The sequence below is a fragment of the Pavona decussata genome, unplaced genomic scaffold (assembly GCF_977016875.1).
Source record: "Pavona decussata unplaced genomic scaffold, jaPavDecu1.1 SCAFFOLD_46, whole genome shotgun sequence".
Taxonomy (NCBI): Eukaryota; Metazoa; Cnidaria; class Anthozoa; order Scleractinia; family Agariciidae; genus Pavona; species Pavona decussata.
Window position 1 is genome coordinate 1,120,702 of NW_028145468.1, and position 14,299 is coordinate 1,135,000.

Consider the following 14,299-nt stretch of genomic DNA (forward strand, 5'->3'; position numbering starts at 1 on the left):
AAAGAAAAATAATAAAGATATTCCCTAACGAATTTTTGTTGTTTATCATTAGTTATCAGCGTTTGAAATACGAGAAAAATGAGGAAAAAAAAAAGACGTGCACCTGTGAATCTATCTGTGTTTAGCGTAGGCTTGCCTTAAAGTAAGAAAGAAGTGCGAGCAATCGAAAAATAAATTAAACAACTGAGAACGTCAACAGATTACCCCATAGTATGTATAAAAACACAAACAGGGGATTTGACTTTTAATTGTGCATGTAAAGTTGAGAGACAAAAGAAAACGAAAGCTATACATTTAGTATTCATTTTATCTTTATTTGATGTCGGATCCTTTGTTTGCAATTAATATTTTTGTAATTGGTACATCTGCGTTCTTAATAGAAGTACATTAACATTTGTTGGGTCCACTTCAGCAAAGTAAAGTAAACAAGATAGTGTTTTTGTAATGGAAAGGCCATTAAACTTCATATTACTGAGCCGACGTCTACCTATGATGAATGTAATGAAAAACTGATACCAGCACTGGAAAGAGCACCTCTACTTCAGTAATCTTGCAAAGTTTCAGCATATTAGGTGCTATATCAGCTGAGAAAATGTAAGATGAAATTTGACAAATTTACAGACGTTTGTATGACTAGGGGTATACGTCATACCCCCAGCCAAACAAACGTCTGTAAATTTTTCATTTTTCAACTTACATTTTCTCAGCTGATATTACAACTGATATGCTGAAACTTTGCAGGGTTACTGAAGTTAAAGTGCTTTTTCTAGTGCTGGTATACGTTTTTAATCTAAACTGATTTGAATTTTCGGCCGACATTTTGGAAAAGAGTCTATTCCGCCCTTTAATGTGGTACTCCTTCTTCACCTTTAAGATATTTCAACATTTATCATGTCACGTGACCTATTTTCCTTAATTGACTATTACTGTCAAAATGTGGACATCATTAAAAGGCGGAGTGATAAAGCCCTTGGAAGGGGCCATCGAATAAACAACAAACAAGTTATAAATAAGTCGTTTTCAGGTCACGTGGCTAAAATGTGATACAGCAAATTTTGGAAAATCAATAAGAAAACCAATAAAAACTGTTTGCCAAGTTTCACGGAGAATTGGACAAATGTTTCCCCGTTTAAATAAAAATATGCATAACAATTAGGCTTGTTAAGCTTTTATAGAGTTGAGTAAGAAAATATATTTTATTAAGCTTTTAGTCTATTTTGAAACGTCTGCTCAGTAAAAATGCTGAATATGGTCCAGTTATAAATGTTAGACAAAAAATACCAAAATTTAACCCGATGTGGTAAACAAAATGGATCGAATACTGTTAATAACTTGCCGTTTGCTTTCTTACTTTAAAATTCTTTGAGATCATAAGCTTCGTCGTTGTTGTATTCCTGCCAACTGCTGCAGGTAAGATCTTTTGTAACTTTGGCCGTAAATCTTTTTTGCGTCCGTCCCTCAAGACAGCCATGAACAGGTGACCACCCTAAAGTAAAGATATATTGGAGAACGTATTCAAATATACACAGATCGCTTTAAACGCTGTGCTCACCATCTTCCTGTGAGACAGGGGGATCGATGGATTCGATCATGCACATCGACTCGACCATTTAAAGACATTTTCCAACCTCCCCATTTACGTTCTCGCTTTATATTTTCTCTGTCTCTAGCAAATCGAACGACGTCCTGTCAGACCGGTCGATTCTCCAAACCAGCTGCGTTTTATGACGACATTAAACGACTCTAGTTAATTTGACATGTTGCACAAATACTCATGTTTATTCGTCCTTATATAAAGAAGCGGACAAACTAAATTTCACACATCCTCGGTGTTAATATTTTACACGTACATCGAAATGACAATACCAAACGTTACAGGCAACGCAAACCTGAAAACATACAGACAATCGGTTTGCTCCGCAGAAACAACTGGAGGTACACAAAACTATCTAATTTTCCTTTCTGTCTTGAACATCTTGTTGTCGATCGTTGCATTTCTGGGGAACAGTCTGATCCTAGTTGCCCTTCACAAGGATTCTTCGCTTCATCCGCCGTCCAAACTCTTGTTTCGTAACTTAGCGGCAACTGATCTCTGTGTTGGTATCATTGTAGAGCCTCTTGCAGTTATCAATTGGATATCTGTGGTGAGTGAGCAATGGAGCGTTTGTCGTTACTCATCTGCCGTATTATTCTTAACTGCCTATGTGCTGTGTTCAGTGTCTTTTTTGACACTTACTGCAATAAGTGTGGACAGACTTCTGGCCCTGCTGTTGGGACTCAGATACAGGCAAGTTGTAACTCTGAAGCGAACGTATGCACTTTTAGTTGTGGTTTGGGTTGTTTCCATCTTCGGTACAGGGTTGTCCTTTTGGAACACCGTTATATTGTCACTTTGTAGTTATATCATCACTTCTATATGTGCGGTGATTTCCATGTGCTCTTACACAAAGATTTTCCTCACGTTGCGTCATCACCACCATCAAGTTGAAAACATTGCTCAAGTCCAACCGAGCCGAACAATTCCACTTAACATAGCGCGATACAGAAAGACAGTGTTCATTGTGCTGTGGGTACAGTTGACGTTAGTTGTTTGTTATCTACCATATAATTTACTGGCGGCTTCGACAAATCATATTACACAATCCACAGCTATTTTTCTCGCAAGGCAAGTTACAGGAGTCTTAATTTATCTTAATTCATCTCTAAACCCGATTCTTTACTGCTGGAAGATCAGAGAAGTAAGACAAGCGGTTAAGGAGACAATAACGCAGTTTATTTGTTTATAGAATTAGTTGTTGTGACGTGTCTTCTCCCTTAAGTGGAATTTCGCTTTAAGTTTAATTCCTCTGTAGCTTTATAGCAAAAACTCTTAAGGCCGGGCCAAACGAGAGCCGATAGTAAACGATAGTGGCCGATAGTTCAACTATCGGCCACTATCGGCTACTATCGGCTCTCGTTTGGCCCGGCCCTTAGGGTCAGTTATCAATTATAAAAGACAGTTTACACGGTGTTTAACAAAACCACGTTCTAAGCCGTTTTCAATTTTGCCAACAATCATATCTAAACATTGTCTACTGCCGACGGTAAAAAGAAGGCTGGCTTCCCACACTAGAAAACTATTTATCTACTTAAAATAAACCACTAATAATCAGATTTGGAGTCGCACTAATTGTTTTAAGCCGCCGGCTAAGTTAGACTCAGTCTATATAACTGGTCCTTAGTCCTACGTCGCATTTTCGGAAACTGAAGGGAAAAACATGAAGCATTTAAAGCAAAAGAAAGTAAAAAACAACAACAACAACAACAACAACAACAACAAAATAATAATAATAATAATAATAATAATAATAATAATAATAATAATAAGAAAAAGATAAAAATAATATCTTTCTTTATTATAATATTCCAAGCAAAATTGATATTTACAAGTTAAAAGTAGACTGAAAAAGAGCTATTAAAACCTATTTACAATTCAATATTTAAAATTCATTTCGATTAAAAAGAGCGACTATTTCCAAGCACAACAGAGCTATTTTCAAGCACAATTTTTTAACTATAGTAAGACTAAAATTTTGATGAAATAAAAAAAAAGTTGTTAAAAAGATCCTAAAATACTAATTTACAACGTCACGCCATCATTCACTTTCTAAAATTAGCGGAGACACGCTTGGCTAGCGTTTAAGCGGCAGTCATCAATGAAATCCCCAAATGGAATTTTGTGGAAAGGTGTCCTAGAGCCTCTTACACATGTGTGTACCGACCTTAAAATCTCAAAAGAAAGCAATGTTCTAATCCAAGTGATAGTAATGTGATAAGGTTCCTCATTCTTTTCTGAGAGCTTCTCGGCTAGGCGTTTGAGAAAGCAATTGCAGTCGGCTCCCATCCCACCGTTGGTTCCAAAAACTAGGGGAGTGAAAGATCCCATTTCAACGTCCAGCATCCTCTGTTGGTACTTCCGCTTTTTCTCCTCTTCCTGCTCTTTAATAATAATAATAATAATAATAATAATAATAATAATAATAATAATAATAATAATAATAATAATCATAATAATAATCATAATAATAATAATAATAATAATAATAATAATAATAATAATAATCAGATTTCAAGGGACCATACTTCATCCATACTTTATACTTCCATCAGATCGAGTTCTCTCAACATAGTAAGAACTTTCAAAGCTACCGTCACTTGACTTTCCCTAAGGGAATAGCATAGGGGCTCAATATAGTTTTAGCATTAGAGTGCGTTAGATTGTCTGTGAGATTTTTATATTTTATCGCTAATTTTTTTTAACTCAGCAGTTTACTTTTATACTTCCTTCAGATCGCATAGGTTACGCTGTGCGCCCTATGTGGTTCTGTGTAGCATCTATACGTTTATCAACTGCACTTAAGGACGGTGCCTACTATTGTTACTGCGCATATGTTCTGCGCATCGTGAGATACTCGGGTTTCCTATGGGTAGTGCCTACTAACACAGGAATATTTTTGCGCGGTTTAAAACTATACGGAGAAAGCAGAACTTAGCAAATGCTTTTGGTATCTCTAAACAAAATTGGGGGTGACCATGCATTTTTCAGAGATAATTAAGCTTCAATTTAGGAAAAAATCCCTTACATTGTTTTATATTTTGGCGCTTTTTAGAGATATTATTGATTAATTATCTCTGAAAAATGCGTGGTTACCCCCAATTTTCTTTTTGGATTCCAATAGGCCTTGCTAAGATCTGCTTTTCCCGCATAGTCATATACCGCACAAAAATACTTCAGTATTTGTAGGCACCGTCCTTAATAATAATAATAATAATAATAATAATAATAATAATAATAATAATAATAATAATAATAATAATAGTAATAATAATAATAATAATAATAATAATAATAATAACAATAATAACAATAATAATCATAATAATAATAATAATAATAATAATAATAATAATACGTGACCAAGATCTACTTGAGGAAGTACCACCGTGGTACTCGCCAGTGATGCCAAAGCCGGTGTGGTGTGCACGTCAGAACAAGTAGAAGCGTGGTGGGATGTACCTGTGTATGCAGATCATCACGAGGTGCGAGCCAACCGGGTCGATGCGAGGGTTGTGAATTCAGAGAGCAAGAAAGTCATGACCATAGAGATGAGTTGTCCATGGATTAGTAATCGAGAGAAGAAGAGCGAGGAGAAAACTATGAAATATGGTTCCTTGAGGTGGGAACTGAAGAAGCAATATAAAGGATGCGACGGTGCACCAGTATAATATTATCATGGATGTGCTAGGCGGCTGGTCGAAAGAGACAGAGATTAGTGTGCGATCACTAGTTGGGCGAAAGACTACTCAAGTCTTAGAGAAAATGCAGAAGGCGGTTTTATCGGCGACGCTAAACATTGCAAGAACTTTCAAAGTAGTAACATGATAATGCTATATTATACCAAGATTGATAGACCAGCCATAAATAGTTATTTGTATAAGTTTTAGACTTTCAGACATCTAGACTATGACTTTTATATGTGTAAATATATTTTATTGATTTATTCACGTGCTATTTTAAGTTTCGCTTGGCTCACAGGTTACGCTATGCGCCCTGTATTGCTTTCTGATACTGTGCATACAGATAGTTTTACTGCGCATAATAATAAGAATAATAATCATAGTATTTTCATAGGTATTCCCATAAAGATATTACGCTTTTCAATATAGTTGTTTAGCTTAAGTTTGCAGCATTTGAAATACAGGAAAAAATGGGAAAAAAATAAGTCTTTAGCGAAGGCTTGCCTTAAATTCAATTATAAAGTTGGAAGACAAAAGTAAACGAAAGCTATACAAAGCTAGGGCATTCATTTTATCTTTATTTTATTTCCAGAGCAGACATTTTTACAGATTTAAAAGTATAGGGGACCTCCCTTTTAAATTGAAACTATTTTCCCGTTTTGACGTGCGAGGTTTTCAATGACGCTTAGAACACCTTGCCCTTTTGTTGTATGTCGGATCTCTTGCTTATAATAGGCCAATTTCGATAAATGAAAATTCTAACTTGGGCCGAGGCTTAGGGAAATAAAACAAAGGAAATTATACGGAGGTTCATAAATGGATATTAAATTAATTTTGTTTTATTCTCCTAACACTCGACTCGGAGCTAAGTTAGAATTTTAAAATATCGAAACTGGTCTATTGAGATTCAACTGTCGCATCTTCGAAAGCGAGGACATGATTACAGCTATTTCAATTAACGTTGTCGGTTCAAAGCATGAAGCTAAAAGACAAGACCGAAAGTTTACGTGGGATTTTTATGAATAAATTCATCAAGATCAGTCATGCCTGGAGAAAACAATAGGTTGTAATTAGCAGTACAATGACCTGCACGTGCAGGGATGATTTTGATGAAATTATTCATAAAAAATAATCCCACAAAACATTGCGGTCTTGTCTTTTAGCTTGATTTTAATCCGACAACGTCGATTGAAATAGCTGTATACACGTTAAGAGTAAAGACGGGACGTTTGTAAATTAAGAAAACAAAAAACAAAAAACGCTGGAAGGAGATCTGACTTTCAGTACGTCATACAGCTAAAACACTAGACTTGCCTCAAGTCGTCGGATCTATTTCTTATACAGCGGCCGAAAGAGTGACCAGCGAGCGACGAAGTCGCGATGAAAACGGACTTTGAGAAAGCCTACTGAAACATACAAGAAAAAGAAAGGCTAGACTGAAAGGATCCTTTTTATTTTATTTTCTCTCCAAGGTGTTCCTTGGAAGGTTCAGTGTAGATGAACCTTGTTTTGAATTGGAGCTGTCCTTCATGAGGAAGTATAAGGCTTTCATTACTATTCTAACACATTGCTTTTTATTTGATGTCGGATCCTTTGTTTGTAATTAATGTTTTTGCAATTGGTACATCTGCATTTTTAATAAAAAATTAACATTTATTGGGCCCACTTCAGCAAAGTAAAGTAAACAAGACAGTATTTTGGTCACTGAAAGGCCATTAAATTTCATATTACTTAGCCGACATATAATGAATTTAGTGATTGTCATTAACTTGCTTTAAGGCATTAAGGAACCTTATTGAACTCGAAAGTCATGCATATGTGTTTTAAGTGACGTTAGTTACGTAAGCTCTTCGTTTAATTAAAAAAAATTGAAGTTAAAGCAAAGTTACTTTCAATTCAATGCCCCTGTGAGAGGTGGATGTGCTAACTTGGACTTATCCTTTGCAGACCATGAGTTTTTTTGTTTTGACTCTTGGTTCCGCTGATAACAGATTAGGATGTTCTACTAATCATGGCCAGTGTTGTTGTTTTACCTGTATACCAGGAAATTCTTTCTGAAATTATCTTGAAAACTTCGGATTAAATATTAATAAAAGTAAAATACGTTTTCACCACGGAAGAGCTTCAATAATTTATTGTACCGTATTTATTTTGATTAACCGCCTTGGGCGCTTATTTAATTTTGGGCTCATGAGGGTACCGGTGGGCGCTTACTCGAAGTGGGCGCTTATTGGAGGGTGTATGGTTATTATTTTCCCAACATTTTCAAGAAGCGAGGACATTTTTAGAGAATAACAAAACAAGGATAAATTTTTGAATAAACTTCTCCATTTCAATAAAACAAATATGATAGGCCTTATCACGGTTTTCGACGCCATTTTGACGAGTAGGCAAACAGACTTGATATAACCGTGTTTGTATGGAAATCCGATATCAAATAATTTTCATAAAACATCGCTTCTGAAAAATTCATGAATTGGAAACTTTTGGTACTAGGAAAAGGATTTTAAGAAAAACATTGGAGGGATGTAGCTGTGCCGAAAAGCGTCCAGTCGTGGTTTGAATTTTCCATACATTTGGCTGTATAACGAACCAGCCGTGAGCTGCTACTAAAAATAGTTCGCGGCAAAAAATACAGGGAAATGTATGGAAAGTTCAAAACACGACTGGACGCTTTCTTGGACAGCCACGGTCGCTTTAGAGGAAAATATTTCGATAAAAGAGACGGCTATTACAAAAAATACAAAAATGGCAACAAATTTTGATTTGATGGCATTTCATGGTAAGTTATTTAATCTTTCAAACCTCATATTCTAAGGCGAAAAATAAAAAGACAATACATTGTTTACGAAAAATGTCGAACACTATAAAATTACAATGTAAGCAATGAAACATCTAATGTTTTGCAGCATGGTTTCAACAACAGGACAAATTTCACACAAAAATCGAAGAAAAGACACGTAGCAACTAAACAAGTGCCTCCAGAAGCTTTGTTTGTCCGCAAGAAAGCGCGATGGAACTTTCTACAATGAGAAATCGCTTATCGCGCGGCGCGCGAGATTTTAAGGTTTCCCGCCATTTGTCAGTATATTGTCAAAAATAAAGTAATTTTTGGTCCACTTCTTATTCAGCTTGTGTGGTATATACTAAAACAATTATTCACCTCCGTGTCGGTGAAAGTGAAGGATAATTACCTCCACTTTGGTGAATAATCGTTAAATATTGAAATATTAGATGAATTATGTATCAGAAAATTTCAGATGTGATCACCTGTGGCCATATGGCCGGTATCATGCCAAATTGTCCAGGGATGATCACGCATGCCGTTGCCTTATACATAATTCTTGCATAACGATAATAATTTATTCTAAGTCTTTAAGTTTAGGCTAAATAAAAATAATGAGTCACTGCCTCTTATCAAGAATTTACGAAGGTTAAAGTATTATCCACATCAGTTTCTTAACGATTATAAAACTAATCAGGTGCCATCGAACAGGAAATAAATGTAAGGAAGGATAACTTTTGGATATTGACGTGCCAAATCCATTCACGATGGATGTCTATTTCACAACAACATTTCACTGAGCATTTGTAAACAAGCGGATAGCTGAAATATGCCAGGCATCACCCCGGCTGAATATCGTTCTGATTTCATACATACATTGAATTCAGTTTATCGCTGCAATTCTCCTCTACCAAAACGTTTCCTGTAATTGACTATTAAGTAGAAATGAAATTTAACGAACATCTTTTCCACTGTGACAGTAAATAATTCCAAAACCTGGAATCAAATCCACCGTATTCGCAAGTCCGCCATGTATTTGAAAGTAGCGGGGGCACTGGGAACAAGTAGAGATGAAGAAAATAATGTACGCTTGGACGATCGTGCTCAGATAAATCAAAATGGCGGCACAGATGCACGCTTTCATGCAGCTTTGTTTATGTATACATTTTTATGAATTTATAACGCGTATTCTGGTTCTGTTATATTGCCATCAACTGAACAGAATATATTTTCTTTAAATACAGGTAAAACGCACCCGAAGGAAGCGTCTCAACATTTTTATAGCTGGATTTCTGGTATAGAGCAGGTATGTTCTTAGCATCTTCGGCTATTAAGCAAGTGGGATTTGAAGGAATTCAGCCATTGACGTAAGTTTTATATTTATAGTGAATGTAACAAAATGCTGTTAATGTAGTTGATCAAATTCTTCGATATAAGCTTGCTAATCTTAACATGTATAAAATATAACATTGTGATTGATTGGGTGATTTTTGATACTATTACTGATGTATTATATATATTTGAAATAATGTAATATAATATTGAAATGTTAGATGAATTATGTATCAAAAAATTCTAGATATGATCACCTGTGGGCATATGGTATATCATGCCAAATTGTCCATGGATGATCACGCATGGAGTTGCCTTATACATAATTCTTGCATGACAGTCCGGGCAGCAGTTTAGTTCCTTTCTTGGTCAAATTTTGTTCAAGTCTATTATGCTTGTTAGTTATCATTAAGGTGATATTGAAGGCCTATATAGGATGTCCATATAAAGGCCTTGATATCTTTGTTATGATAAAGCCTGGGTTTGTCAGTAATCTTAAGATCTATTTGACAAATAAAGAAGCCTCGACTGTGCTCTGTTATGCTGTAAAGTACGCAGGAAGAGCACGAAAGAAGTGTAGGGGGAACCTATTTGTTGAGTGCTCCAGCCGCTTCCTAAGTGCTTTACAACTAAACAGAGTTCAGTCGAGGTTTCTTTATTTGCTTTATGATAAAGAATTCTTTTATTTCTCCACGTATTCACCCTCATTTTCAAACAAACTCATTTTCCAAACGAACAGAAGTGGCTTCAGCGTGCATCTGTACTCTGATAAAGCATACTAAAGTAAGCCAATCACAATCCTTGTTAGAATGGTTCAAATTATTTGATTGATTGAAGAAGACGAAAGCTGTCAAACATGCCAAAGCAAAACATCAAACTTTCCAAAGTTTGAATGTAAAGATAGTGCTTCTTCATAGTTTCTCCATTTAAAAATCAGGATGGAAAAGTAAATGTTCAGTGAAATCCGGTGGATTTGTGGCTCATGAAAATCTGGACGGTCAGTAACATGGCAATTTGAAAACAAACTCTTTAAAGCTTGCGGGTGGTATTAAACCAACTGCTGCGTTGTGTTTTGTGAATGACAACAGTTGAATTCACGGGAGCAAGAGGATTGCTCCCTGTTGACACCGTTACGAAAACTGGGCCGCGGTGACTGCTGTGGCCTCCCACTCAATTCTCCGGAGAGGATATCTGAACACTGAAGCTGTTAGTTATTCACCCGAAGGGCGAGCGTTGTAATTTCTGAGGCATGCTTCACCGCGGTGAGCGGAAGTGGCCATGATGTGCCGTGATGGAACTTGTGTATTTGTCTATTCACTAGCTAATTAAGAGTAAATGTCTGTAAAAATCAAAGAAATCCCGGACACAGCTCAAAATTCGAATTCGCTCATACTTTGTAGATTGATAGGCCCTAGTACCACACTTATGAAAAGGACATCCATTTAACCAAATAACCACTGGTTTACGAGAAACGAATTTTAAATTATCAACGGCATTTTTGGTCAACAAAGTCTCAAATAATGTCAACATTCATTAAGCTACCGAATCAAGCAATCGTAACTTTTGAATCTCTTACACGCAAATCCTATTCATTAAATGCTTTTTTAGTTCTCTGATTTGTAACATAGCCAGGCAACTCTTCTTATAAATATTTTACGATTTTTTTTTTAAGGAATGCCAACAGCTTCTCTTAAAGGCTTTGTTAGGACCTCCAACAAACTAGCCATAACTACCTGTGGTACTCAAAAAATCTCACCGAAAAACCTTCTGGGGGTACAATTTATGATAGTTTTCAGTTTGTATGGCTTCAATTTCTTGGGATCTTTCGTACGTTAAGAAAAAAACATTTCTAAACTGAGCATATTTTCACTATCCGCCATTTTGAAATGAACAACAAACACACTTGAATTGTTTATAAAACTTACATTGTTTTATTCAAATAAGCCGCTTGAAACATCTATTTGTACCAAGTATCAACTGCGGTAAATCCCTTTTATGTTCTTTTTTGTGAATTGAAATCATAACCTAAAGTGTAGCAAGTTAACATAACGAAATCGCGTCTGGCAATGGTTTTGCATAATTTCTACATTTTTGCCGTGACTCACCTCATTCCTGTCACTGACCTTCAACAAACTTGATTTCTTTGCCGTTATTTTCTTAGTTCTCGGTTTAATCTTACGTTCCCTACTATACAAGCTAAGCTACAAACCATTGTGAATCTTCAGCCGTTCCAACCAGAAATTTGTGCAGTATTTTCGTCTATTTCGAATACCGTTTTACAGATATTCACGTGATCAACACGGAACGTCACTTTGTGTTACTTTGCGTCACGCTCACGCAATTTCCAATACCCCTTCTTTGGCAAAACTCGCTTACGCGAACCTTGAGACTGGAAAAGGTCAAAACTGGCAAACATATTTTAGAACTTAAGCTAAGCGAAAAAAGACAATAGACTTCTTGTCGCTATTTGTCTTGGAAGACGTGAATTAACTCAACGGGAACTCCAACCAATAAACCGGCAAATGGGTGGCTTAATGCAGTGCACATTTGTTTTACGAACTTAAAAAAGATTAAATAAAAGTCAAGGCTTTTCAAAGCACTTTCAGGCTAAGGTTGACTGAAAATAGAAAATGAATAAATGTTTTTAAGTTGACTGTGATCAGCTTGTACCATGTAACTGGGTTTTCATATACCTTATGCAAAAATGACTGACATTTTAACATTCCTTTTGTGGCATTCACTAGCCTCGTTCAAGGTAAAATATTCTTTTGATTTTTAAACTCAATACCGAAGCTAGTGAGGCTAAATTGAATGCAAACAAAAGGATATTAAAATGTCAGTCATTTTTGCATAGGGTCTATGCCCCCACCCTCCCACCCATTTTCTTTAAAATGAAACTCACGGTCGCGCGCGACAAGACAGTTCTTCTATTTGTCGCTCAAAAATTGTGAATGAAAAAGAACAAGAATTTATTTTAGCCCAGATTCTAGAGGAGGTAGAGAGTCTGGCCCTTCGATCTTCGTCCTTAACCTATTGCAAACACTTTCATTATATCCAATTCTGATCAAACGAGGACTGCATGAAGTGCACCAACCACACATAAACTAAACACCGTAGGGGTTCGTCAAAATAAACAATTCTATATGAAAACGTATTCTGGCAGACTTGTCTTCACTAACACTCCTTTATTAATGCCAAATTTTTGGCAACTTTAGCTTATGTTGCACTGTCCAATTGCAGCTTACAATGTGAGATTTGGGAAGGTTATAATAATAATAATAATAATAATAATAATAATAATAATAATAATAATAATAATAATACAGTCAACTCTCTCATAGCGACCACCTTCCGTAAGCGACCACCTTGTAAACAACCGTTTTGTTTCTCAGTTAAATACTGTTTCAAGAGCTCTCTCGTAAGCGACCACCACTCAAATTTCTTAAGGGACCGCGACCACTTTTTAGGCCAGAAATTACATATATTCTTTTGTTTTCTGTTTCCGGTAAGCGACCACACAACATAATCACGTATGATCGCATGTAAATCATTACTCAGAAGTGACAAAAGTTCAATTTTGATGACGCTTCCCCGTACTGCTGACAGATAATGACAGTTTACAGACAGAGAAGATGGCTATAATTAGATCTTTAGGTAAACAGGAATTGTTACAGTGATCTGTTCCAAAATGAACCATGAACCATGTTATACAAAGTTTCATAAGAAGAATGAATAAATGTGAAAAAATCAAATAAATAAGTTTCTATTTGCCTGATTTTAGCTGCTAAGGTAACATTTTTTTGTAATTAATTAATCAATCCAGTATTAAGCTTAGTTTGTTGATCTTTCCCGTAAGCGACCACTTTGTCGTGCACCAAGGGTGGTCGCTTACGAGAGAGTTGACTGTAATAATAATAATAATAATAATAATAATAATAATAATAATAATAATAATAATAATAATAATAATAATAATAATAATAATAATAATTTTGGCAGGTGTCATTTACGTGCACATGACCTTTCCCCAACAAGCTAGGTAAGCAGATCAATGAACGGTAAGTTCCATCCACATTTAATCCCAGATTCTCACAAAGCTCCCTCAACATTTTAACTGGAAAATTTGATAACTTCTTCTCGCTCGCCAAGCTGCATGACTTTATCGATCGCCAACCTAATCTCGACATTCCCGAACCGACTGAGATCAGGGTACGAGATTACCGCCAACCAATACCCAAACGTTTACGGTGCAAGGGACATATGGTCATTTCCTGGATGTTCGGCGGTGTTTGAAAACAGGCACTTCTTGCTAGTATGAGCTCGACTTCCGTTTCACAGTCACTAAATTTCAACAGTTTTTTGTGACCTGATACACTCTTGTTGCACGACACAAGAGGTAGGATCCCACACGACAGAATCCTACTTCTTGAATCACATCCACATTCGGCACCGACCAAAAGAGAGAAAGACATTTTCCTTCTTCTGACCAGACGTATCAGCTTTCGGTTAACAGCCGCATTTCGGAAACATGAAAGAAAAGAGTCGGCTCCGAAAGGTTGTTCATTTCAGTAACTATTCTAATAAGTTTTATTAAACTGAGAACCGGGTTTGCGAGATAACTGTCTTTGCTTCGAATTTGATGTAATGACGGCATTTATCCTTTCATGATATTTGTTTTTATTCCATTTCGAGTTTCGTTTCGACTGATTTGCTTTCTTCACTTTGCAAGAGACTCTTTAACCGAGGCACGTAATCAAACAATACTTGTCATTGCTACGGTTTCACGATTGCCGTGGGCCACAGCACACCGTTTTGGACAGAACAGGTACATAATCATAGACATTATGGAGTTCAATACACTTTGGACTTATACTGCCGTCTTGAGGTAAATTGAGGGGGTAAAGT

At 36.1% G+C, this 14,299-nt stretch overlaps 1 protein-coding gene across 1 annotated transcript; it reads left to right on the top strand.

Annotated features, from left to right (window-relative positions):
* The first annotated feature begins 1,856 nt into the window (after positions 1-1,856).
* On the top strand, positions 1,857-2,786 carry LOC146482365 (putative G-protein coupled receptor 45). The gene has a single exon (XM_085107144.1). The coding sequence runs from the start codon at positions 1,857-1,859 to the stop codon at positions 2,784-2,786; it is 930 nt and encodes a 309-aa protein (XP_084963270.1).
* Positions 2,787-14,299: the final 11,513 nt, after the last annotated feature.

Excerpts from the sequence above, each read along its gene's own strand:
- LOC146482365 (XM_085107144.1), top strand. The coding sequence starts at position 1,857 with ATGACAATACCAAACGTTACAGGCAACGCAAACCTGAAAACATACAGA.